Source organism: Portunus trituberculatus, chromosome 48, assembly GCF_017591435.1.
Source record: "Portunus trituberculatus isolate SZX2019 chromosome 48, ASM1759143v1, whole genome shotgun sequence".
In the NCBI taxonomy this organism is placed as follows: Eukaryota; Metazoa; Arthropoda; class Malacostraca; order Decapoda; family Portunidae; genus Portunus; species Portunus trituberculatus.
Window position 1 is genome coordinate 28,306,199 of NC_059302.1, and position 26,220 is coordinate 28,332,418.

Sequence of the window (26,220 nt, forward strand, 5' to 3'; positions counted from 1 at the left end):
TCTCTACCCTCATACAACAGGTCAACTAATGTATAAATAACGGGAGAGAAAAAAATAATAAAAAACTCCTAACATTTACTATCTCCCTTACCACTGTCAGTCTTCTTGTCGCTAAATTTCTGAGCTGCCAACATTCTTCCCTGTCAGTGATCCCTACATCCTGCCCCTGACAGCACCTGTGCCCTGGCCGCTCCTCTGCAGCAGACGTGTGCCGAGTGAGTGAGGCGGGAAATACCTGGCAGATTCCCAGCGTGAATAATTGGCAGGCATTAATAATGAACAATTATCCCTAGGAAGGATCGATTAGAAGCAGGACCAGACTATGCCTGCCCTACCCTGAGTCTCTCTCTCTCTCTCTCTCTCTCTCTCTCTCTCTCTCTCTCTCTCTCTCTCGTGCTACCACCAAAGCCCGTGAGCTATAACAGGGTGGCACCAACCCTCCCGAGCGGCGTAGGTTATTCAACGGCGCGGGGGGATGCAGGCGCCACAAAACTGAGCGCCACCTCCACCGCCACACCTGTGTCGCCGCCGCCAGAATATCAGCGAGACCAGCCGCCTTGGACAGGTGCGCCGGAAAGCGTGGAATTAATGAACATCTCTGGGGGAGTGGCAGGCAAGAGGTCAGCCCTTGTCAACGGATGTACTGGAGTTGTGAAGGCTCTACACACCGCCCTCGCGTCCCCGCCAGCCTGTCCGTGTGTTGGGCGCCTCATGGGTGAACGGCTCCGCTATAATAGTATGGCCGTATGGTCTACTTCCGCTGACCACACTCCACCCTCCTCTCTTCCCCCGCCCTCCCACAATACACAAAGGCTCTTTTACTCCCGGTCTTGTCATCAGCGCGGTCAAGCAGCACCGGAACACACTCAGTTACTCACATTAAACGTGGTTGCATCACCGCCCGCGCAAACCTGCTGACAGTTGAGCTACAAAACCCACTTCTCTTACGACACAGACTCATCTTGCAGAAATATTCATCTGTATTCGAGAGGCTGACGCTTGAGGCAGCACTGGCCAGCTAGCATGAGTGATGAGACATGGAGACAAGCAGGATGAGCAAGGCTGAGATAATGCTCAGCCTCTTCAGTACCAGAACGTGTTTCCATATTCATTGTGGTTACTATTGGCGATTTTATACAGCTTCAAAAACTCATGTGGGGGATTAAACTAGTGAGGACTCTGGCCATTAATCTTTTGACCTTCGTAGACACTTTCTAATGCAAATAAAATGATCTAATCATATTCCAAAATCAAGGTAAAAATGCGTCCCAGTACTAAAGGGGTTAAGTAACACATACGAAATACTACTTTTACAGACGCGCACCAGAACGTTACTGCGCCGCCTCTGCGTGTAAGTACGGGCTAACACAAGGCTAAGTAAAGTATATGTATTCATGCATCGCGACGTAACTAGGGATGCGGTATGTGCTTACTACAAAACTATACACATTACAGGAGAGAAAATAGAGTAGCTTACATGATCCTTAGTCTCAAGTGTGTAGTATTTTTATGATCCTCCCGACTGGGACACCCAACCCGCACCCCACACACAGCTTCACGTCAGCCTATTCTTACTACACACACACACACACACACACACACACACACACACACACCACTGATCTGTTACATACAAGGCTGGATTCAACTGACATCTTAATATAAAGACCACACATGACATCTTGATATACGTAAGGCACCGATAAATAATAATAATAATAATAATAATAATAATAATAATAATAATAATAATAAAAAACAGCAGCAAAAACCTCTTTCACTATGCATGGAGTGTGTAGGAGCCAGTGAGGTGACTGATCTACTTAACACAGTGCCAAGTCGCCACTCGTCCCTAAACTGTGCATGCCTCTCGATACATAAAAATATACAATGTGATCTTGATACACGCGACCCAATCTTCCCCAAGTTCCCCGACTTACGGTATTCGGAAATACATCTGCGCTGCATCTCCACGACGTATACTTAGGTTCGTATTCTTAAAAAAATAAATAAATAAAATAAAACAAATAAATAAATGAATAAATAGGAAAAAAAATAAATAAAAATCTGCTTCACCTCCATCATTTCAAAGGGCTTTAACTAAATTTACACGAGTTTTTAAAGGTGTTTTTACGGCTCTAGAGGCAGACTGACAAGATTTCTGTATTATTAACCCCCTTTAGTACCAAGACGTGTTTTCATATTCATTTTGCTTATTATTTGGTGATTTTATACAGCTTCAGAAACTTATGTGGGGGATTAAAATAGTGAAGACTCTGGCCATTAATCATCTTACCTCCACAGGCCCTTCCTAATGTCAATAAAATGGTCTAATCGGAAACAAATCTCCAAGGTAAAACTGTGTCCCCAGTATTGAAGGGGTTAACTGGATAAACACTCTTGAAAACCCCCGTTAATCAAGCCTGAATACGGACCTTACATTCAAAAAGCTCTATCTATTTGAAATCACAAGGATATTTAGAAATGCTTCACTTCCTATATGGTTCTGGTGACATAATAGCACGATTTCTACATTATCCACAAGGGAAACGCTCTTCAGAACCAGGCAAACCCTCGCTTTCGTCTTTTGAATTAGTTGTGATGCGTGGGGAAGGAAAGTGTTTCTCAATACGAGCCTTCACATAAAATACTGTAACACTCGTAGAGAGGAAAAAAAAAAAACAAAAACTATGCAATACTTTATAGAACGCACAGCCAAATGGACGACTAGGAAAAAAAAATGGTGTCGAAAATATGTGAACGAAAAAGAAAAAAAAGATACAAAAAAGAAAACCCAAAACAAACCGCGTAAGCATCCTTCTCATCCTTACAAACAAACAAACACCAAGACATCCCAAACTCTCTCTCTCTCTCTCTCTGAGTCATGAACCGGCAACTTGGTAAGGCCGTAGTGTTGGTGATGGTGGTGGTGGTGGATAGGGAGGGGGGTTGGGGGGTGTCAGTGCCAGCCAGCGTGGTAGTGCGGGGGTGTTGGGGGGAGAGGGGTGAGGGGGGCGTGTGTCAGCAACAGGTGGCCTCTTAAGAAGCTTCCCTAAGACGCCCGCTCCACCTCAAAGGAACCCAAAGAAGGGACAACTCGCAGCAGACCTTTTGGCCCTCACGAGGATGCCCGTCTTAACCTGCGCAATGTGGTTTAAAAGTAAGAGATGGATAGGATAATGAGATAAACGAGAGGATATATAGGATACTTGAAGGATCTCTACAATCCCATATATCCCTCTATCCTCTTCCTCTTCCCTCCTTCGCCAGATTATTTTGTGCATACGGAGTGTAAAAGCAGAAATGGGAGAAAGGAGAAGGCTGGAAGGATGAGAGAGAGAGAGAGAGAGAGAGAGAGAGAGAGAGAGAGAGAGAGAGAGAGAGAGAGAGAGAGAGAGAGAGAGATAACCGCTTAACATTATTGGCGACAAGGGACAGGGAAAGAAAGCAAATAAAAGCAAGAGAGAGAGGAGGAAAGGAGATGGAAGGGAAAGAAGAGCAGGAAGAGAAGAGGTAGTAGGAGTGTAGCAATGACATAGGGACATAAAATAGAGGGAAAGAAGGAGGAGGAGGAGGAGGAGGAGGAGGACATGGTTGTGGTAATTAAGTTATCATTTCAACGCGGGTGAACACATGCAGGGAGTGGTGGTGGTGGTGAGGAGGAGGAGGAGGAGAGGTGTGTCGGTGATGGTGGAGGGAGATGTAAGCATTGTCGCCGTGGTCTGCTACACACACACACACACACGCCTGTCCACGCCCTCACCCCCACCCCCGCGCCGCCCCGCCAGAGCCGCCACGCCACACACGCCCCCAATCCCCGCATCAGAAGCCCACGACTCGATCATTTCCACGACAAGGCAACACTGACGCTTTGTACACACCCACCCACCCACCTCTCTCTCTCTCTCTCTCTCCCCCACCGTCACCCTCCCCCAACAGGGAAGTGCCTTAAAGCACCGTCGACGCCCGCCACGGACACACGCCCCTTCCGTCCACCTCACGTGCCTCTCTCTCTCTCTCTCTCTCTCTCCCTCCACCTGGCGGCCTGCTCACCTGCTGTTGCTACTGCTTCCCCCCTCCCCCCCTCCTAGTACCTGCTGACGCCGCCTGTTCCCGTCACTCAGTGTTAGACTCGACACGGCCAAGGGGGGGAGGAGGAGGAGGAGGAGGAGGAGGAGAGAGAGAGAGAGAGAGAGAGAGAGAGAGAGAGAGAGAGAGACAAAGGGGAGACACAGCAAGGAGGGGAGAGAGAAGGATGCTGCAACAAAGGGGAAGAAGGGCGAGGGGGAACAAAGGGAGAGAAAGAAGGAGGGTGTTGGCCGGGCGGACAATGATGGCATCTCGTTCTCGACCCTCTGACCTCCCCTCTCTCTCTCTCTCTCTCTCTCTCAAAGAATGTGGCGAATTCACTTATCAGTGACAGATGCCATGTACCACCTCGCATGTTGTATGTACCCGTAATTATATATAAAACAAAAAATAATAAAAATAGTATCTGCTCCTTCTTTCTGTGTTCTCTGGGTGTGGCATTCAGGTGCTCCACCGTAACCACACTTTAGTAACATGCATACACGGGGGGACAACAACAATAATATAATAATTACTATAATCAACTCAGGCATCATTGTCATGGTTTCGTAGCTTTCTATAATGTAATTTACCTTCCTCATTTAACTTGATTCCAATTTTGTTGAAACTCAATTTCAAGACACTGTAAATGCACGCCTCATTAATAGCCCATAACAGTATTTCCACATGGAATACAACTCATACTATATACACACTGTATACCTCAATATTTATGTCTATCTGCCTACATATTTATCTTTAGTTTCTCATAGGCACAAATAATAAGTAATAAAGATAAACCACATTAATAAGTTTTTCCACTAAATCAGTTTATATGAATGTCTAAATAAATACAAATATTTTCTGTACTACTTAGCTCTGATATGACCTAACCAATAGTACAGACAGCAACTTCAAGGTGATATACTGTGTGGTGAGCCCTGTGCCCCCTGGAAACAGTATTTCAGGGGAAGAAAGAAAGTGATAGTAATAGCATTGATGGAATGGGGAAACATTTCTTGCAAGCTTTATGGCTTTCTGTACCCATGGCCATTGAATTAATAATGGAGGAACAAGTACATACATGTACAAGAATACAATAATGCAGGGGAGAGCAAGACTGCAAAAGTCAATCAAGATAGGAAGGAGAGGAGCTTAGAAGGTAATGGTTTTTGAACAGTAATGAGTCAAGATTAGTGACACCACATGAAGGTGAGGAAGCTGGAGACAAAGGTGCTTGTTAAAGGATTCAAAGCCGAGAAGGAATTAACCACAGCAGCACCACAGAATGACAATAAGGAACTCTCTTCACTAATACAGACCTAACTGCTACCCATTCAATGGCCGTCCAGCGTTCCTAGTAGACCTTGCACCAAAGGACAGCCAAAACAGGTATAATCATGTTCCTCTAGTATTCTCTACTTCTCCTATTCCATAACTACTTTATGTTTTCCATGTATGTTCTAAATATATGTATGTACATGATTGAGAGAAAAAAAAAAAAAAAAAAAAAAAAAAGGTCAAAGTAGCACAGTTGGGTATAAATATCTGAAATATCATTTAATCTTTCTGTTTCTAAATAATCACCCAATGCAATCTTTCTATTTCTCATGAGCTGCCACAGTTATAAGATATCCCAGAAACCTCAGTCTGTCTTCTACAGTGATGGTTACGGTATAAAGCCTCGAGACTGTTCAGACATGACATATAGGAATGGAAGGTGAAAGACTCCTTACTGTGAAAGAAAAAAAATCATAGTAATGAAGGGTTACTCTGGCTGAATTCTACTCGGGTCTTACACAAGTGATGAGTAGGTATTTGAAAGTAGTAGCCACTATATTTTTTCATCTCATTTAATTTGGGAGTAACTATGAGTAAAAAAGTGACATTGTGAATATAAAACTGTACTGATGGCAATTTCTGACTGATTAAGGATGTATGAGCATGAGTGGACACCCGGAATTGCAATGATAACCACAAATACATGATCATAATTTCCTAAACATTCAAACCCTCACTATCTTAGTTATATATAAACTGGATCTTCATTTCCTCATATACATACAACAATCTGACTTGATTTTGTTGTGAATCTTTAACGATAATAAATTTTTGTGGTATGTAAGAAAGCCTGGCTGACTGCCCACTGAATGGTCAGAGACTACTGCCATGCTATCACAGGACTACTATGTGTAGGCCTAATGGCTTCCTACACCTCTCTTGGATACTATTTTTTATCACATTCCCAGCCTGTTGTAAATGCTAACTAAAAGGGATGTAGTGAGGGGACTTGGGTTTCACTCCATGTATTTTCATTTCTAGTGGGATAAGGCATGACATTTTGTCTTGGCTACTGGCCTTTAGGGAGATATCAGCTTGGTATTTAGACAGCTTTCCTTTAAAGAATACTGTTGACAACAAACTGTATTTTCTAACTGACCAGGTGACAATAATCTGCTTCACCCAAGCTGCAAAACACACGATGTTATATAATGCCTATATCATTCACTAATGAAACAATTCAGTGTGTGTGTGTGTGTGTGTGTGTGTGTGTGTGTGTGTATCCTACTAGAGCAATGCAAGGCTGTGTGTTTCACTACCAATGAGATGAGACCACGGCATCATGTGTGACATGGCCATGGAGGCACTGCTTGTAATACCTCATGTAAGTCAACAGAAACTGATTTTGATAATTAATATCTATCATTGACCGACTAAACCTTCATAAAATTTCACAGAAATATTAAGTAACTTATGGAGTTCATGTGATAAAAGCCATACTAATATTTGCAACTATGTACGAGTATAATCATGAAGAAACAGCAAACAAGCTAGGCTATACATATTATACATGCTTTTGATGTGATGAAATTTTGAAAATTATGCTTTTGCATCTTTCAGATCCTGAGGGCCACCTAAAGACTTACTATGTTCATTATTTAGTTTTGTAGGTGTCTATCTCTGTATCCATATCAATATACTACACTGAGATCCTGTTTAAAGGGGATAGCTGAGACAAGATGTCACGCCTTGTCTCACTGTAGGAATAAAAGTAAAGGGGACTAGATCCTTAGTTCCCTTATTCTGTTCCTTTAGTCACCTTCTATATCATTCAAGGGATATGGTGGCAGTAGCTACCCCTATTCTTCCAACACAACTGTGGAGTGTACAGCCACAGGTAATATTTTGTGGATCAATCCACACTATCTAAATCTATATAACAAGTAGAAATATTGATGCATGTATGTATTTATGTATTTTCTTTTGGCAAAGGCTTTAATTTTATTTGGGAAGGTTGAAGTGAACAGGTTGTCACAATCTTTATCCTAAACTTCCCAGAACAAAGTATACGTTTTGCAAAGGAAATAAACAAATAAGAATAAATGAATGAATATATATATATATATATATATATATATATATATATATATATATATATATATATATATATATATATATATATATATATATATATATATATATATATATATATATATATATATATATATATATATATATATATATATATATATATATATATATATATATATATATATATATATATATATATATATATATATATATATATATATATATATATATATATATATATATATATATATATATATATATAAATAAATAAATAAATAAATAAATAAATAAATAAATAAATAAATAAATATATATATATATATATATATATATATATATATATATATATATATATATATATATATATATATATATATATATACATACATATATACAAATTGCTCCATAGAATGCATATTATGCCACTTAATATTTAGCTTCAATTTAAAAACTTAAAGAACATCTTATAGAAATCCCTTTTCACCTTGAAAGTATATTATCAATCAACAGTGCAGTTCATGTTAAGTTAAGTAATTCTTTGCTGTCAGCCATGCAGGCTCCAGTTACCTGTCTCACTTGTTTTAGATTATGGAATTCATCCCAAACTGTCTACAGTTCCGTATCATATTTTTGTATTCAGAGAGAGAGAGAGAGAGAGAGAGAGAGAGAGAGAGAGAGAGAGAGAGAGAGAGAGAGAGAGAGAGAGAGAGAGAGAGAGAGAGAGAGAGAGAGAGAGAGAGAGAGAGAGAGAGAATTCAGCAGGTGAAAACAGGAGAATTTAAGATAAAAACATGCCTGTGATTGTTATTCCTCACAAAACTATTGTCTAACCACACAAAAACTGCACCTATATGGCTAAGCAGTTTCTCAGCATGCAGAATCTGACAGTGTTATCAGTGTTGGTATTAAGTACTATCACACACTATTAATTTACAACTAACATCAAGACAGAAATTATTGTGTTCCATCATTCTCCTATAAACCTATTAAACATTTTGGTAAAGTTTCCCAAGAAAATGTTCAAAGTAAAGCAAACTCCATGAAATATGCTTTTGGAGGAAGGGTATGGACATATGTACAATTATTTCATTACTTTCTGCAGACAGTGTGATAAAAATGTGCATCAATTTTGTTTGTAACTGTAGCTAATGTGTTAGTAAGTGGCAGCAGGCAGTATAAAGAATACAAGTCTATCTCACTAGCATTTGTAAAACAAATTATTTAGCTACACCAAATATTAAGTTTAATCATCTCATATGTACTAGGTAGCTATCTGAAGTAATTGCCTAAATTGATTTTCACAACAGATCAAATATACGTAATGGTTTATGTTAATGAAGTGGAACTTTAGCTAATCATGGCAAATTATGTTCTAAAGCTATTTCAATGACTGGTTCTTACACATGTGTGATCCACCTTACCTAGTGAACCTATGGTACATCCTGACCGTGAAAATTTAGCACAAAGAATTAAATTAATCTTAGGTGTAACTCCATAATGGAGGGCTGTATATAGTGAGGTTAGGTTAATGGTCCTAAAGGGAGTAGCTATTAGCAATACATGTAGATAAGTAATCACTTGTATGATAGTTACATCTGTTTCTGTAATGGAAGGATAAGATAGTCATGTTTCACATAATGTAGCATTCCTCTACATCAGTGCAATAGCTGCTTGATGATACTGCAATTAAATATTTGCCACAAATAGTAGCTAAACAGTTTTAGAAAATATTTTGTCATTACTGGCTTAACATTTCTTCTTTATACTAAACCAAGATATTCTAATCAATTACGCTAATAATAATTGACAAGTCCACACACTTCACTCTGTGCTTCCTTTTCATGCACACCGGCACATCTTGGGCTATATAAGTTACACTGGTGAACAAGTTACCAATTAATTATTTCTATAAAATACATGCCCATTACTTAAAAAGAAGAAATCCATAGAGATTTTAATGAGATTTTAATAAATCTGATGGCAGTCTTTCAGCAAATTTCTTTTATATCTTTTTCTTATTATGGAAGGGCAGTGTTTCCGTTAAGTCAGCATGGGCCGCATGTGACCCGCCAAATGTTAGTTTATGGGCATTTCATTTGACATTTCTACTTTAAAATGTTAATCACTACTAACATTCTTTTTCAATTTTTAAACAGTTACTAGTTACTTTGTTTTTTTTATATGATTATGTTTTTCTACTTTACAGAATAAGAAATAATAAGAAAAAAATCTTAAACAAGGTTATTTTATCTTTCAAATGTGTTTCATGTAAAGCTCCAATTTAAAGGTACTTTTTCCTTTATAGTTTAAACTTTAAATTGAGTTACATTGTCTTTTAAATATATGCATTCATGTGTAACTTGTACAATACTTTAAAACAACAAATACTAACAAAATCAATTGCATTTTTCTTAAAGCCATTTATTTTGTCTATTTTAAATATTAATAATTTTTGGTCAATATACTATGAAGCCCTATAAAATTGTTAATATTTTAATGAGGCCTTTGCACTGAAAAGTTTGCCCACTGTTACTGTAAATGACACGTACCACTACAGAGCAATCTCACATCAACCGTGTATGTAACATTCTACAAACGTTCCAATCCTTCAATTTACAACTCCCACAAGAATCGAGCTGCCGAGGACATAGTCTAGCGAAACAACACCATTAAATCTGCCCGGCACTGGCAGACAACTTTCCATCATTTGATGAGAATTTCTAGAAGTAAGTAATGACTGACTTTCTTTGTAATGATCTGATCATGTCTCCATAACCTCAATACCCTTACACATAATAACAATAATAAAACAAAAGGTAATCTACTGTTTCACAGTTAACACATTTGACCTTGGTGGTATAGAGATTAATTCCACCAAATTTGATCTTCTATAAATATTTCACTTCAAAGTTATAATAATGAATCATGACTTTCCAGTTTCAATAAAAAAAAAAAAAAAAATAAATAACCAGTGACCAGTTAAAAAAAAAAAAAGTACAAATAACAGGTCATCTTAATCACCTCAGAGTTTTGATGATATAAATCACACTAAATAAAGGTAAACAATATGATACCAGGATATCAGAAGATAAACTAAAAACATTCACACACACACACAGCAAATGACCACACACCACATACCCAAAGGGAATCACGCAAGGAACGAGAATTAAATCAAAGAATGCCCAGAAAATACAAAATGTAACCCAAACACACACCTACACACCCAGTCCCACAGGTCTGCCAGTACTTACCTGTCACAGCAGACACACACCACACCTGTCGTGGCTAGCCAGGTGTCGTGAGCCTCCTCCACAACATTCGGTCATCACTCTTCCTTCACCATGGTATACACAAAAACACTATGAGCTCGAGGGGTAGCAGGAGTTAGCACACGCAACACACCACACACAACCCCTGCCTTTCCTGCCCTGCCCAGCCCTGCCACCACCACCCATATTCCGGCCCTCCCGAGCACCTGGCGGGCGGCACACACCTGGCCCGCCACCCCTGCCCGCACCCCTGACTCACTTTCCACCCCCACAACTTGAAAATACGACCACAGTCACTGATGGAAAGTCTAATTACCTCGCCTTCTCGACACAAGAGACTCAAAACAACACTGAAAGACCAAAACAATGACGTCATAAGGTTGAGTTTCCCATTGGTGGATTATTGTGCACCTGTTTTTCTATTGGTCTCTCGCCCCGCGCTAGGAGGTCCAGCCAATGACAGCCTGGTTTGTGTGCTCGCTGCAGATCTCATTGGTCAAGGATGCTGGCGTATAAGGGAACGTTTTCTGTGCTCAACGCAGGGCAAGAAGGACTCAAGAAAGAAATACAAAGAAATTCAACACGACAGAGTGCATAAATCACTTCGGAAAATTCAGATTTAATGGTTTAAATCGAAATGATTGGTATAAAGTAAGATAAAGGCGATGGTAATGTTGCTTATCATGGTTCTATTTTCCACCAGATGCTGCTTCGTAAACGCCCGACTAACGAGTTGCGCGGTGCATCATGATCTCGGGGCAAGAAAAGGTAAAGCTGAAGGTGGTTTAAAACAAAGAAAATAATAATAATAAATAAATAAATTAAATAAGAGACAAAATAAATACTTCAATCTTTCAAAAATACTTGCTTAGTAGAGAAACTGACAAGAGATTCACTAACCTGTGCAACATCTTATCTTGGCAAAAATAACAGTTTGCCTTTATGTCTGTGTACCTCTTGGGAGAACAATCAAAAGTGGTCAGTCACGGTCCTCTTCAAAGTATTATTAAAAATAGGAACACTTGTGTAGTCTTCTTTCTTATGTTTTAGCTTTAACTCTATTCGTTTAGGGTTTTCTGATATGTCATTATCTACCTTGATCTCTTCTTACGTAGGTATGCTATAATATGTCTACATAAATATACGAAGGACGTAGCCAGGGCTAAGAATATAACACTTCACATGGAGTACAAAAGGAATACTGCACCGTGGCTCGTATCAACAGGAAGGCTGGGACCTTTGAAGCGACATTATAATATCTTTTTCTCAACAAGAGATAAACTCGAGATAGAAAGAGGTTACCAATCGTACTGTGTGACGATGTAAAACAAAATAACTGCTTTATACAAAATGTCTGATTTTTTCTTTTCCATTTACTGAAGAAATTTTTGAGAACGATGATAGGAAAATAATAATAATTGATGAAAAAACAAAAACAAAAAAAACAAGGTAGCTTTTAAGAAAGTAATAGTACCCCATCATAAAGTCCAAGCATTAATGAAAGAAAACGATGCTATTACGGGCTGACATGTACAAACGTTGCAGGCTGAGCGTAACCTGTGAGAATTTGATGAAAGTAGTGCTACACATCAGTGGTCACATGGCATCATACTGAATCAGGAATATACAGTAGTGTCATATGGTGCAATGCTGCATGGGAATATTATTTATATGTACATTTTCCTGTCTGCTTGGTAGACAAAATTTTAATTCCAGTAACAGTAATTTCTCTTAGACACATGTTATGCTAAGCTTTCAAACATATCCGTAGCGAATGATTGACATGTTCATTGTTGTATATATAAGTACAAAATAATAATAAAATCCAACACTTGATTCTTAGTAGATCAGATGACTATAACATGACGAGGTAGTGGAAGGGAGGACAAATTACTCAACCTCTGACTATGACAAGTCTAGACCACTGAACAAACGAACAAATAAATAAAGATAAGGAAATAAACACTCCCATGCCTCCTCAGTCAACAACCCAGTGTTGAATGAAGCAGTAAGAAGCAAATATGACACACAGCCAGCGCTGGACCGCTCCAGGATGGAGTGATTCTTAATCTGTGCTCCTCGGAACCCCAGGCTTCCGTGGCAGCAAGTAATACATGTTTGACAAAAGCTTACCTTAATTTATTAGTATGAACAGAATTGGGCAAAATTACGCATGAAAGGGATGAAATCATTCGCATTTTAGGAGAGAGAGAGAGAGAGAGAGAGAGAGAGAGAGAGAGAGAGAGAGAGAGAGAGAGGCTACAGCTACATGGTTACTAATACTGGATGAGGGGATCGTGCGGGGGGATTCGCCGAATACCAGGTAGTGCGAAAGAGTTCTATAAGTTTGAAAAGTTTGAGCACTGCCACTGGTCAAGAGTACGGTGCCATCTGTCTGGGCCGGGGTTCAATAGAGTACACGCAGTTTCACTCTTACTTTCACGTGCGCATTCATACAATATAACAACTAATGTTGTAGGCGGACCCGTCAACATCACCGGGTACGTACCTCTGGGGGTTCACACCGAGCGAACTACCAAGTTAACTTCATAGGACACTAATTCAAAGCACTATTGGTTTAACTGTGCAGTACGGCGTGATCTCCCAAAGGTGGTGGTCGTGCAGCAAAGCTGTCTAAACTGGGCGCGTGATCAGATGGCAATGCAATGTTCTATTGAACTACAAATCACTCGGATGCGAAATTGACCAGGTTTGAAGACCATTTACAGGAGTACATATAAAGTCAGCAATTATTATATTTTCTACCTATGTAAAACACACACACACCTCTCTCAGTGGTGAAAGAAGCACATCACAATACACATCCTCACCACTCATCCCCACTCAACTCTTTCCCTCACGTCACACCACACACCAATACGTCTCAAGGATGTCACTGCTACTGCCAACCCCAGACAAAGTTTCACCAACCTCTGCACACACACACACACACACACACACCATACCGAAAGTGCTGCAGGTCAAAGAAGACAGCGACAAGGTGGGGACAGTTGCCTTCACACTCACTAATGCCAAAATGAATAAATAAAGACGGATAGAGAAGTGTAAAAAAAAACACACACACACACACACACATTGCATCACCATTCTTAGCTACAATAATAAAAAGAAAAAAAAAAAAAAAACCAAAGACAACCAAATGCATGGACGCACCGTGCCGGAAGGAGCCAACTCTGGGTCTGGGTCTTGGACAGGACGGTGGGCGCCCCCTGTTGATGACGTCACACATATACGTTACATAAACCATTTTGAAAATGTTGATTCGCAAAAAGGCAGGCAGAGACGAATGCTTAATAAAGTCTGATTTGCCATCAATCAAAACAAACTCCTAAAATATAAAAACATTACCAGGCTGAGCAATAAGAGAATATTTCAAAGAACACGGTAAATAAAAGTGTTATAATCTCGACATGCTAAAAAAAACATTCTAAAGCTCACCAACTTCATTCAACTAGATCGCAAACACTTTCAGAAATTTGAACTACTTTCAGAACACATTAAAACTTAGTAACACGCTGAAATAAAAAAAAAAGTTACTTTTATATACGTCACATTTACACAATTAAAGGCACTGTAAATCAATCTTAAAATCCACATATTTAGCTTATCAGGAGCACGACACACTTTAAACCATCATGAACGATTTTTTGAAAGCACCAACACTTAATTACAACTTGAAATAAGAAATCAAAGATACCGAGTTTGAAAATTTATAGAGGTAAAAGGGCTTTTATCTAAGCCATAATCAGCCTAAAAAAAACAGAATTTCACGCGACACAAACACGGAACACTCTTCGAACACTTTTAAATATTTGTAGAAACCACGAAAACTTACTTGTCAGGCGAAATAAGTGGGCAGAGAAAAAAAAATAATGTTGGAACTCGGCAGGCTGATGCAGGCTGGGACATGCTGATGACGTCATAAGACAGCCACCAGAGAGGGTCGGCCACCGGCTGTTTCGCTTTACTGGGCCTATATGACACACAAAGCTGGCAACGCGCATAAATCTCAACAGCTGATATGAGAGACTAGGCATCCACCTTCACTTTATGACATGTCTGGCTTATGATAAGTAAAAAAATAAACCACACAATTTCTGAGACATGCCCGCCGTCGCTTCCCATCCCTTGGTTTACTGACGGAAAACATACCTTTTAGTTGCCTCTAAGTATAACCAGGCGGTAATTCATTGATGCATCATCCTGGAGGTTAGGGCGGTCAAGTTAGGGCCGTGAAATATTGAGTGATATCAGTTTGCTAGTGAAGGCTGTCTCTGGCCAGCACACCCCTTATCAGTCCTCTCACTGCGTCTGATTTCCAAGGCAGCATACACGATTAGCCGGGTCTTCAGGGCCGGTTATTCTTTTCACAGGGAAGAAGATATCTTTTCTGTCAACAGAACCGTAAAAACACTTTTAATCCGTAGTCACTAACTAAAGTCACTGTGGTGCTGGTTTCCCGCTAACCACACATCGCCTTAACACTGGAGGAGACCAAAGCAATGTTAATAATCTCTAACTAGAACCGCGAAAACACTTGAAATCCAGTGTCACTTCAATTGGAGCCGTTCGAATGTTGAAATCTTGTTAATATGTCACTAGACCAGAGGAAAATTAATATCCCGTGTCACTTCAACTAGGCCAAGGGCTTTTACAAATTGTGGAGGCGCTGTGCTGAACGGCCCACCTTCTTCCTAAACAAAACACTGGCAGTAATTGGTACTCGCGGAGGTGGAAGGTGGCGCCACTGTCTGGGTAAGTGTAGCAACAGTGCATGGACATATTAACAAGCTTATTATTTGAAAGAGAAAGTTTGCTATTATAGTAATACTGATACAGTTACATGCATAGGTACAACTTATACTGTATACTCATATTCGTAGTAATAGTAATAATGTATAGAAGTAGTTATAACAATATCACAAGGCCTCACAAACCAAATTATTCACTTATAAATAGCATAAACTTTACATAACGAGTAATTAAGGCTGATATTTATCTTGGTAAGTCTTTTAGGGAGGAGAAGGAGGAGAAAAAATGTAGGAAAACAAAGAAATGAGAAATATGGAGGAAAGAGAGAGGGTAGGAATCAAGGAAGAGGAAGAGGAGAAAGCGAAAGAAAAGAGAATGGGAAAAATACAGAGATGGAATTCATAAGGTAAGGCGAAATAGATCTTAATGAGTTTGTTCTTTTCTTCTGTACTATAGTAAAATTTTCTACTGCTATCACTGTTCTTTCTCGTGTGTGTGTGTGTGTGTGTGTGTGTGTGTGTGTGTGTGTGTGTGTGTGTGTGTTTCACCTACATGTAGGGAGGGCCTTCTACCAATATTTGGTGAGGGGATCGTAGGGGTGTTCCGCAGAATAACAGCAAGTGCAAAAGGGTTCCGTGAGTTTGATAAGTTTTGAGAACCACTACCCGGGGCGTCTCTTGGGAATGAAAACATTGGAACATTGGGAGCTGAGCTCAGACACTTATAGGGAAGTCAAGGGGATCCTTCCCAGAAAAAAAAAAAAAAAAAATTGTGTTTTCTTTAGCCTTGTGGTGACTTCAAAATGAGTCAAAATTAAATTATACTATACTGATAGAAACAGGATGATACACGTATAGATGACTCGGATTAAAGCAAAAAATGGATATTTTGATTGAAGCGAAGTCATATTCCCTCTCTGCAATTTTTAAACATGGTTACAATTTACATGATCTTCAATTTTGTTTGCTTTTTTTTTTTAACACCAGACCATGTGAAAAGTTGTGATGATGCTTACAGAATATATCAGGAGCCATATTTCCCCCAAAACTGCACATCACATGAGTCATTTTAACAAACTTTATATTTCTTCCTATCACTAGTATGTTGTGTTGCACCTCTGTTGAATTATCCGAGACTAAAGAAAAAATATCCGGAGCTAAAGACCTGGATGTCCAGGCCAGGCGACGTCACCCAGGCACTGGTACTACATATACCATTTCCCTCCTGCACATATATGCACGTGCATTACACATTGTCACAGACACCAGACACCAGACACCACCCAGCCTCGCCTTGCATCCCACACGCGGGTCAGTGGCGGTCACTGGCGCGTGGGACGATTATGTTTCAGACGAGGAATAAACTTTGTCCATCACGTGATGCCCTCTCCACACAGGTAGGTAGCAGCAAGAGTGGTTCCATCGCCACCAACACACTACCAGTATTCTCAAAACGTCACAGAGAGGTCCCGTGCAGGACATAAACACTATTAAGCAAAGAAGGTAACTTGTAATAAGAAAAAGACTAATGTATAAAGACTACATTTTCAAGTATATATGATGTTACATAAAATATTCAAATGAATTATATTAACTTCCAGAACAACAAACTACACCTCAAAAGGAGAAACATGGATGGCCAGGGGCGGGGCGAGGCCCTTCACCAGATTCCTACTCAAATTGTAAACAAAATGGTCAGTGAATAATAAAGTAAATTAACTAAGTAAATGATACAAAATAATTATATGTGGGTAATTAAGTAAATCTAATAAGTAAATAATTCACCGCCGTTGTCCATTAATCGAGGGAGTTTTTCAGTCTTCACTGAGCGGCGGTACACGTTTCCCATCACACTTCTGCGACTAGCCATGAAAAATAAAAGTAAGTTCACGTTATGCAAGAACACAACAGCGAGACCAACTGGTTTCACCCGATTATAATAAAAATCAGTAAAATTTTTAGCTTAAATTCTAAGCGTATGTCAGAAAAAAAAAGCTGATTTTGTAAACATTATTATAGTCTACAATTCTTTTCGTGAGTGTTATGAAAAATAAAAAGGCCACGTAAAAATGAAGACAAACAAGAAAAACAAAACGAGGATTACTGACAAAAGTGGCGATACAAAGGAGACTGACAGTCTTATGACACATGCATGACTAAATAATTATTTACATCCACTGTATAAACACATCAATATAATATTTAGCAAGAAACTCGATATCAAACACAACATGCTCACTAATCTCATACACTGATTTCTACTGACCATCTTAAAACAGACAGCGTTCACTTTTCCAACGAGGATTATCACCACCGTCAGCAGGAGGTGGAGGAAGGCCCCGGTCAGCCTTAGAGCCAATACCAACACTGGGGCCATGACCTGTGGCACCTCCAGTTGCTTCACCTCCTCGTCTGCCCCTCGCTGCCACCTGTAGCGAACCAGGTGCACACACTCCATCTGGTGAGGATGAAAGCATCACTAACTTATTACTTCAGTCTGGCTCCTCCTCAGCCTTGTGTGCAAGTGTTAAGTGTGCCTTCAAGACATACTACTGAAAGCAGACACGATTTAAGTGGTGTGGTTCAAACCTTCGAACGTCTCCCTTTTTATTCAGGCGAGGTGCGGGATCGTCCGGGACTACTGACGTGCAGCAGTGCAATACTATTGAGCACAATTACTTATATCTAATTACTCCTTTCTTTGTCTGAGATACACTGGGGAGACTCACCGCCACATGGGAGGGCGTGGGATCCAAGGGGCACGAGGCGTTGAGGCGCTCGTGGGCGGCGCGGCAGACACCACTGGTTGTCCTGGTGGCCAAGGCGACAGTCTTCACGCCCATGCCTCCTTCACGCACGTCTAACAAGATAAGAGTGAGTTGGAAATGTGCAAGACTTCAAGGAACTTTTTTTTTTACCTCAATGTCGCGTCAACAGTGACACTTGCGGTGGTGACTTACTTTCACCAAGGTAACGTTGTTATTTGAGTTCATATATATATATATATATATATATATATATATAGATATAGTATTAAACATCTGAAACATTGTGGGACAGATTCAATACGGTACAAGTAAACTATGGTAATTCACAAACCACATCCTCCACTACCACTACCACTACTACTACCACTACCACTACTACAACCGCCACCACCACGTACCAGGCTCTTTAGGGTCTTTCCTCTCCTCCGGTAGGTAGTGGTCCAGCAAGTCGTGTGCGGCGTCTAGGGCGCGGTGAGGGGCCCTGCCGACTGCCACTGTCCTCTCCCTGATGGCCTGCGTCTGCTCCACCTGCAGATTCACTTCAAACTGAGACCTTTCGTGTCAAATTAAATCATATCAGTATCAGGCTCAGGTTCACTCTTTAATTACGCAACAACAGCAAACTCATAAATGACAAAAGTTCTAATAATGTAAACTGAAGCAGGTCATCAAGTAACAATAAAAGACTTAAGCCTGGGACTAGTACCCTGTGTTTTGTGAAAGAGGGAAAAAACCCAGGATACCACAGAGGCGCTTCCAAACAACGGAGGCGGCACAACGGAAAGGAGTCAGTCTTGGTCCACTGTTGCGAACCATGAATCAAATCTGAACTCTAATTAGTTTGGTTCACTTAAAGTCTGAGATTACTCACGAGACGGGCGGCGCGGGAACGGACGGCGGCGGAGAGGGAGGCTGGTGAATCACTCTCCCCTGCCAGGGTACAAAGGACGCCGTCACGTGTGGCCTGCAACACCTGCAGCAGAAACATATTTTAGGGTTCCTCGTACCTGAATAAGCTGACGGTGAGGCAAGGCTGGAGTGAAGATTTATATATAGATGGTGATTGTGAAGATGAAGACAAAATAATGATAATGATGATGATGATATGGTAACAATTTAGATACTCTTTAAATTATCCCAAGATTCAGATTCCATGCTGAGAAACAAAAGAGATGAATAAATGAAGAAATAAAATCCCACGTGAATTTTCTTCTATAGACGTAAGCATGGTGTCTGGTAATTCACCTTCAATGCACGGATCGCCACACATACACAGCATAAAGCAGAGCCAAGAGGATTAGTGGTTAAAAGGGAGCAACGTGAACCTTCTCACACCTTCATGACAAGAGCACAGTTCGTCACGTTCTCAAATCAGTACAGCCTCGACCCTGCCAAAACGTGTGTACAGCCTTCTTTCATGTCCCTATCTTCCTTGCCACCATGTTCGCACCTCCCCTGCCACTATGTCCACACCTCCTACCCTGCCAGCATGTGCACACCCCTATCCTACCGGCATGTCCACACTTTCTACCCTGCCAGCATGTGCACACCCTCTGCCCTGTCAGCATGTTCACACCCCCTGCCCTGCCACCATGTCCACACCCTCTGCCCTGCCACCATGTCCACACCCCCTGCCCTGCCACCATGTCCACACCCCCTGCCCTGCCACCATGTCCACACCCCCTGCCCTGCCGGCATGTGCACACCCCCTACCCTGCCGGCATGTGCACATCCCCTACTATACCACTACTGCCGCACCTCGGAGGAAGGCTTGGTGACAACGGGCACCATCCGCTCCACATCGTCTAGTCGACGGCACGCCCAGTCGTCCAGGGGCTTGAGGTGTCCCGCGTACCTCAGCAGCGGCTCGGCCAAGGGTGCCGCCTTGGTCACTGCAGTTTTGAAGGAGTTCTCCGCCGCGGCCAGGGCCACACCCACCTGCCTGTACTCCTGCAAATTGTTTTCGACTTTTGAGTGTATTTTGTGGAATTGAAGAGATTGGCGAGTTTAATAAATACGAGATGAACGAGAAACAATAGCAATAGAAACATCAACAAAGGGAGAATGACAAATACAATATTTACTGAAAATGCCTAAACTTTGACAAGGTTCCAGGGATCGTGAGCAGATAATAGATACACAGGTGTACGAGACTGACCTTGGATCTCTGGTACAGGTGGGAGGCGAGGCCACAGGCGTCATTCACAGCGGGCAGGGCCATTAGGCGGGCCGGGAAGGCGGGCCATTCGGGGCTGCCCTCGGTGCTCGCCATCATGAACTGCTCCTGTCCAGAAAGAAGCAGATTGACCTGAACCATGGAACGAAACCGACTCCATGAGTGCCAACATGTCTTTTTACACTGGGGGAATAAAAAGACGAGGAAAACAAAATACAACGTTTGCTCATTACTGGATATTTCCTCCCGGACCTTTGTATAATTGTCAAGTATCCTTTTCATAATACAGGTGTTGATAAATGTACAACTTCTCTAATCAACTAAATTAGAATGCTTATTAACGCCCGGTAATGAGACAGAGGCCTACAAACGGGTTGCATTCAAAGCACGCATGCTCTCACACGGGACTGCAAGTATACAACAGAGGACACACATAATGATGGCCTTCAGCACGTAAAAACTGTGCGGCAACACTTGTTAGTGTTCGTGTATGTCATGCATGGCGCGGTGGTGGGGCACAGTGAGCAACACCATTAGCGGATCCAGCTCTACCAGTATTTGTTCATTAGGGAAAAAATAATTACTGACCTCGTACCCACTATTAAAAAAGGAAAAACGAGAAGCACATGGGAAAAGTTTTACAAAAAATGGGCATATGAATAAACCTTAACTCAGGTCTTGTCACATCCGTCCCGTCTGGAAGCAGTACAGCAAACTCCGTCCAGTCTTTCAGCAGCACTGCACCTCCCCCCCCTCCTAAGCCAAGGGTTCACTTCATCTACTAATGACACGGGAAGACATCGTAACAAAATCCTTGTTCCTAACAGTCGCTGTGATGTCAGGCATAGATTCTTCTTAGTCAGTGGTGAAAGTCTGGAACTCCATTCCCATTAATGTGGCAGAAGCAGATTTTCGTAATAGTTTTAAAAAGAGTGACTGCCTATCTGATTTGTATTGCTAATTTGCTTGATATAATCTACACTTGTTCTGGGCTACAACACACTTTCGAATACCAGGTTCAGTGAGTGTTCGCGGATCGCAGAATACGGAGGGTGTGAAATCTGGCGACCTGTTCGAATAGATCCATTTTTATGCCCATTGATCCGAAGAGTTGAATTCCTTCCCGTTTCACCGATGTACCGAGATTTACGTCTCAGACATTCAAACGGATACACTATATTACGTCAGAGTAGTGGGAAGACACGATCTTTGAAAGGGAAAAAAAGATTCTAAAGCGAAAAAGTTATATACACGCATGCACTCCCCCACGCACACGCATGTAATAAGAAGCTGGTGAAAGCATAAACTCATTCTGTATATACGAGTCATCACCATGCGAACACCAAGACAGATACTCTATTTTCAATCGTTCCAGCTCAAACATATGTCGTTTTAGTTCACGTGTACTTGAACTAAAGACTTGGAAAGCACGTTGTCGCTCTCCACGTGATACGCGGCGCGTCAACAAATATTTCCCACAACGATTTCCGGAGTGTGACCAAACAACGCACGTAAAAACACACACGCATTGCATCACCGCTTTCATCACTTAATTCCTCGTCCGTCACGGCGACTCACTTAATATGAAACAAGCAATATCACTTTATATGGAACGGACAATATTTGATTAATGTGTGTGTGTGTGTGTGTGTGTGTGTGTGTGTGTGTGTGTGTGTGTGTGTGTGTGTGTGTGTGTGTGTGTGTGTGTGTGTGTGTGTGTGTGTGTGTGTGTGTGTGTGTGTGTGTGTGTGTGTGTGTGTATGGAAAAATGTGGATGACTGGAAAGGTATGAATGGGTATATACAAGTGTGGTTGGATGTGGGTGAAGAGGAGGGTGTATGGATGGTAGAGGGTGGATATGGAAAGGTATGAACGAGTGTATGGCCGTTGATGAACGAAGATAAACCCCTTCAGTCCCATGACGCGTTTCCATGTTCCTTCTGCCTACCATTTGGTGATTATATACAGCCTTAGAAACTTGTGTGAGGGGGAATAAAATAGTGAAGATTTTACCCATTAATATTCTGACCTCCATAGGCCCTTCCTAATGTCAATAAAATGGCTTAATCGCACACAAATACAAGTAAAAATGTGTCCCAGTACTAGAGTCGTCAAGGTGTATGGGTGGACAAAGTAGGGTTGGTCGTGAATGAGAGTTGATGGATAAGGATGGATGTGGATGAAGGGACAAGAGTGTAGTTAAGTGTATTGACACGTATTTAGACACGTGAATGTGGAGACGAATGTGGATGAGTGGACAAGTATGGATAAATTTAGATACTTAATTATGAATGTTGGTGGATGTAAATGATTGTGGGAAAAAAAAAAAAAAAACATGGATGAATATGGACGAATGTGGATGACAATAAAGACATAACTTACCCAACTTCCTTCACTTCCAACTATCAAATCTTCTACGAAATAAGCGGGACTTCCACTTTCTACCCTCGAGCAACCAGACTCTCCCCAAACATCCACGCTACACACCCTAGGCAGGAAACGTCGCCCTACACACACTAATTACATCCTAAAAGCAGCCAAGCTCATCAGCGCGCACAAAAGACTCGCCTAATTTACGTTCATTCCTGTGAAGTGCAATGGATGGTGATTTAATGGGAAGCCACCAAAGTAAATGTTGACTGCTTACGGATTTCACTTCTCCCTTTAACTGGCTGACTGGTTAGCTGATTGGTCAATTGGTTGTGATTACATGGATGCTTGGTTATTTGACTGCCAGAATGACTGATTGTATAAGAAAGTGGCTGAATAATTATCTGGTTGACTGGCTGACACATGGAAGGATTGATCGAATGACTGCCTTAATAAATGTTTACTTAGTGACAGACTGCTTGCTTAAGTGACTTGACTGACTGCCTGCGTGAACGACTATCTAAGCGGCAAACTATGGATTATTGCATGCTTGACTGACATTCTTGACTAACATCACTATATAAATTACTGATCGATTGAAAACTTACCAGATGACTTGCACCTTCGGACACTAGATGCTGATTAACTCCTCACTGACAGAACACACACACATACACACTACTGACTACCTGACCTACTTCACCTGGGAACACTGGAGCGAGTCTAAAGTTTCCTTGGGAGAGACGGACATACCTGATCGTCACACTGGCCGGAGCTTCACTGATTATTCGTTTCCTGCACCTCGGAGACTCTGGAGCAGCTGACTGAATGACCAACTGACTGAGTAACCTGCCGCCACTCACGTCACACAATGCTCCTTCACTGCCACACGTCGCCACAGTCTAATTCAACTCCATGAATACAAATGAAACCACGTGATGCCTTACTGTGTCTGTGATGTATTGTGTAGGTTTACTTTTTATGAAGCTGTGATGCCGCCTAAAGATAATTGTAATGTTTTGTTTGCATTGGCGCACCTCCACCCCCAACAAAAATAAAAGAAAAAGAAAAAAGGAAGTTGTTATTATTCTTGATGCTGTTACTGTTTTTGTTGTTTGGCGTTATAATGCTCCAGTGGTCCCTACGATACCTACTGAAGAATAAAGGAAGTTAAGTGTCTTTCCTTAGCTACGATACCATTCACGTGTCTGTAGTGAAACAATAATGGTCTATAAAGCTGCCTGGTGATTGTAAGGAAAGAAATAGTTCGGTAACGTAAGAGTTAAGAGGAAATGTGTAGTTTAGGTGTGTGTTCTAGATACTTAACCACTTCAATATTGACACGGATTTTTACCTTGTTTTTTTTTTTTATGCCCTGTCTATAGCGCCTGTAGGTAACTTCAAGACGTATTGGAAGCACTATTAAACTTCCACCCATTAGTGGCGCAGGCAATTTTATTTATAGTGGTACCCATATTAGGGCCCATATCACCACCCAAGCGCATCTTTGGTGTAACCATCTAGAACCTGGGGATCATGGTGACATGTAGGCAACTTTAAACCACTCGACAAATGGCAAAGTAACAAGGCGATACGTGGTGGGATTCGAACCTACACGTGGACATCTGTCCGATCCCACGCTCACCACCTTATTCACTATGCCACCGCCTCCCTAAGACGATTTTATTTGCATTAGGAAGAATCTATGGAGGTCAAAAGATAAATGGCAACAGTCTTCACTATTTTAATCCCACACTTTAGTTTATGAAGCTGTGTAAAATCACCAAATAGTATATGAAAACGCGCCATGGTACTGAAAGGATTAATGAAATGAGCAAGTGTGTTAGTGGTGGTTGATATTATTGTTGCTGTTATTACTGTTATTGTGTTAGATCTTCCTCCTCCTCTCTGTCTGGTCTGTGCGTTCTGAGGTCAGGCGAATATGGATGTTAGGTAGCTCTATTCAATATTCAAACCAGGAGGATGTAGAGAGGAACAGGTGAACAGGAAACACTGTACGTGCCTTCTTCATTATCTTTGTGGCGTTATCATTGCTGGAACTGTTACCTTTCCTTTACAATAATAAACTTTATTTGATAATGTGTGTGTGTGTGTGTGTGTGTGTGTGTGTGTGTGTGTGTGTGTGTGTGTGTGTGTGTGTGTGTGTGTGTGTTTTATTGGATGACAGCGACGATAACGACAACATCACCACCCACAACAACAGCACCAAAAGCAACAGCAATAACAATAACAACAACAATAGTAATAACCATAATGATAATAATAGTAACAACAACAACAACAACAACAACAACAATAATAATAATAATAATAATAATAATAATAATAATAATAATAATAATAATAATAATAATAGTAATAAATGATAATAGCGTTAACAAAAATAATGTTAATAACTTCTACTGTTCACTGGCAGTCACTTACGCGTCTTAGCAGCAAGAGTTGTTTGACACCAAGAATGTGTTATTTCCCCTCTAACATCCAGACCTAAATAAAATAAAATACACGACGCAAAAAAACTTCTCGGACACAAAACCTGCGCTATAACTGCAAGAATTTTCAGTCGACTTCTTCCCCTTTGTCTAAGAAACAATCCTGCGATATCGTATAAATTTTTAGAAGACCGAAGTTTTTTTTTTTCCCCACCACTTTTCAGAGCCACGACGAACAAAAGAATAATAAAAGAAAATTCCCTCCGCTATTTCTGGCCTGGTTAAAACGAAAAATAGAAATCTCTTGAAAAAAAAGAAAAAAGGAGAGAGAGAGAGAGAGAGAGAGAGAGAAAGGAAGAGGAAGACACTAAATTAATTGTAACTCGTTCTTCTTTATATCCTCCCTTTCTCTACCCACCACCCTTTCTTCTCTCTCTGTCTGTCTGTCACCTCGATCACCTCCCTTTCTTTCCTCTTCCCCTCGCGACCCCCTGCTTGGCCAGTCTGTGTTGTGACTGGCAGAGTAGTGACACCCTGCCACGCTCCCTGTAGGCATCACCCTGTCTCTCAGCGGGAATGCGAGGTGGAAAGGATACAGGAAAGGAGACACAAAAGGAACTCAAGATTCATCACTAAATTATCTATCTTTGTGAAATTGCTCGTAATAAGGATCGTTATACATTATACTATGGTGAGGAAAGAGGTCTGAAGGGGGTGAAGGAGATAGAAGTTAATATATAATGTAGGTAAGAGAGAAAGAAAAAAGGAAAAAGTAAGAGATAGCAAAGAGGTAATGAAGAAAATAAAATCATTCTGGAGTATAATATTGTGAAGAGGAAGATTTGCATGGGGAGAAAAGAGGAAGAGAGAGAGAGAGAGAGAGAGAGAGAGAGAGAGAGAGAGAGAGAGAGAGAGAGAGAGAGAGAGAGAGAGAGAGAGAGAGAGAGAGAGAGAGAAAAAAAATAAGTA

At 40.9% G+C, this 26,220-nt stretch overlaps 2 protein-coding genes across 4 annotated transcripts in view; both read right to left on the bottom strand.

Moving 5' to 3' along the window:
* Window positions 1-14,847, bottom strand: part of LOC123498760 (serine-rich adhesin for platelets-like) — a 28,669-nt gene extending 13,822 nt beyond the window's left edge. The window contains exons 1-2 of one of the 3 annotated variants that reach the window (XM_045246171.1): window positions 14,569-14,847; window positions 13,887-13,942 (exon numbers count right to left, since the gene is read on the bottom strand). In XM_045246171.1, coding sequence (XP_045102106.1) covers window positions 13,887-13,942; window positions 14,569-14,642 — 130 coding nt within the window. In that variant the 5' untranslated portion in view covers window positions 14,643-14,847. Of the gene's footprint in view, window positions 1-10,694; window positions 11,083-11,612; window positions 11,907-13,886; window positions 13,943-14,568 lie in introns of those variants that run through there. The other 2 variants (XM_045246174.1, XM_045246173.1) reach the window with 2 other exon arrangements.
* A 2,163-nt stretch (window positions 14,848-17,010) lies between these two features.
* On the bottom strand, window positions 17,011-23,700 carry LOC123498766 (perilipin-2-like). The gene is made up of 8 exons (XM_045246182.1): window positions 23,488-23,700; window positions 20,411-20,536; window positions 20,011-20,202; window positions 19,124-19,225; window positions 18,651-18,780; window positions 18,214-18,344; window positions 17,751-17,942; window positions 17,011-17,346 (listed from the first exon to the last, which is right to left on the bottom strand). Exons 2-8 carry the CDS (start codon window positions 20,525-20,527, stop codon window positions 17,299-17,301), a joined length of 912 nt encoding a protein of 303 aa, XP_045102117.1. The 5' UTR covers window positions 20,528-20,536; window positions 23,488-23,700; the 3' UTR covers window positions 17,011-17,298.
* Between the last annotated feature and the right edge of the window lie 2,520 nt (window positions 23,701-26,220).

Coding starts and splice junctions, on each gene's coding strand:
- LOC123498766 (XM_045246182.1), bottom strand. CDS start 20,527: ATGATGGCGAGCACCGAGGGCAGCCCCGAATGGCCCGCCTTCCCGGCC. Junction 20,203..20,410: donor ACCTGTACCAGAGATCCAAG/GTCAGTCTCGTA, acceptor AACAATTTGCAG/GAGTACAGGCAGGTGGGTGT. Junction 17,943..18,213: donor CCACGCCCTCCCATGTGGCG/GTGAGTCTCCCC, acceptor CATCCTCACCAG/ATGGAGTGTGTGCACCTGGT.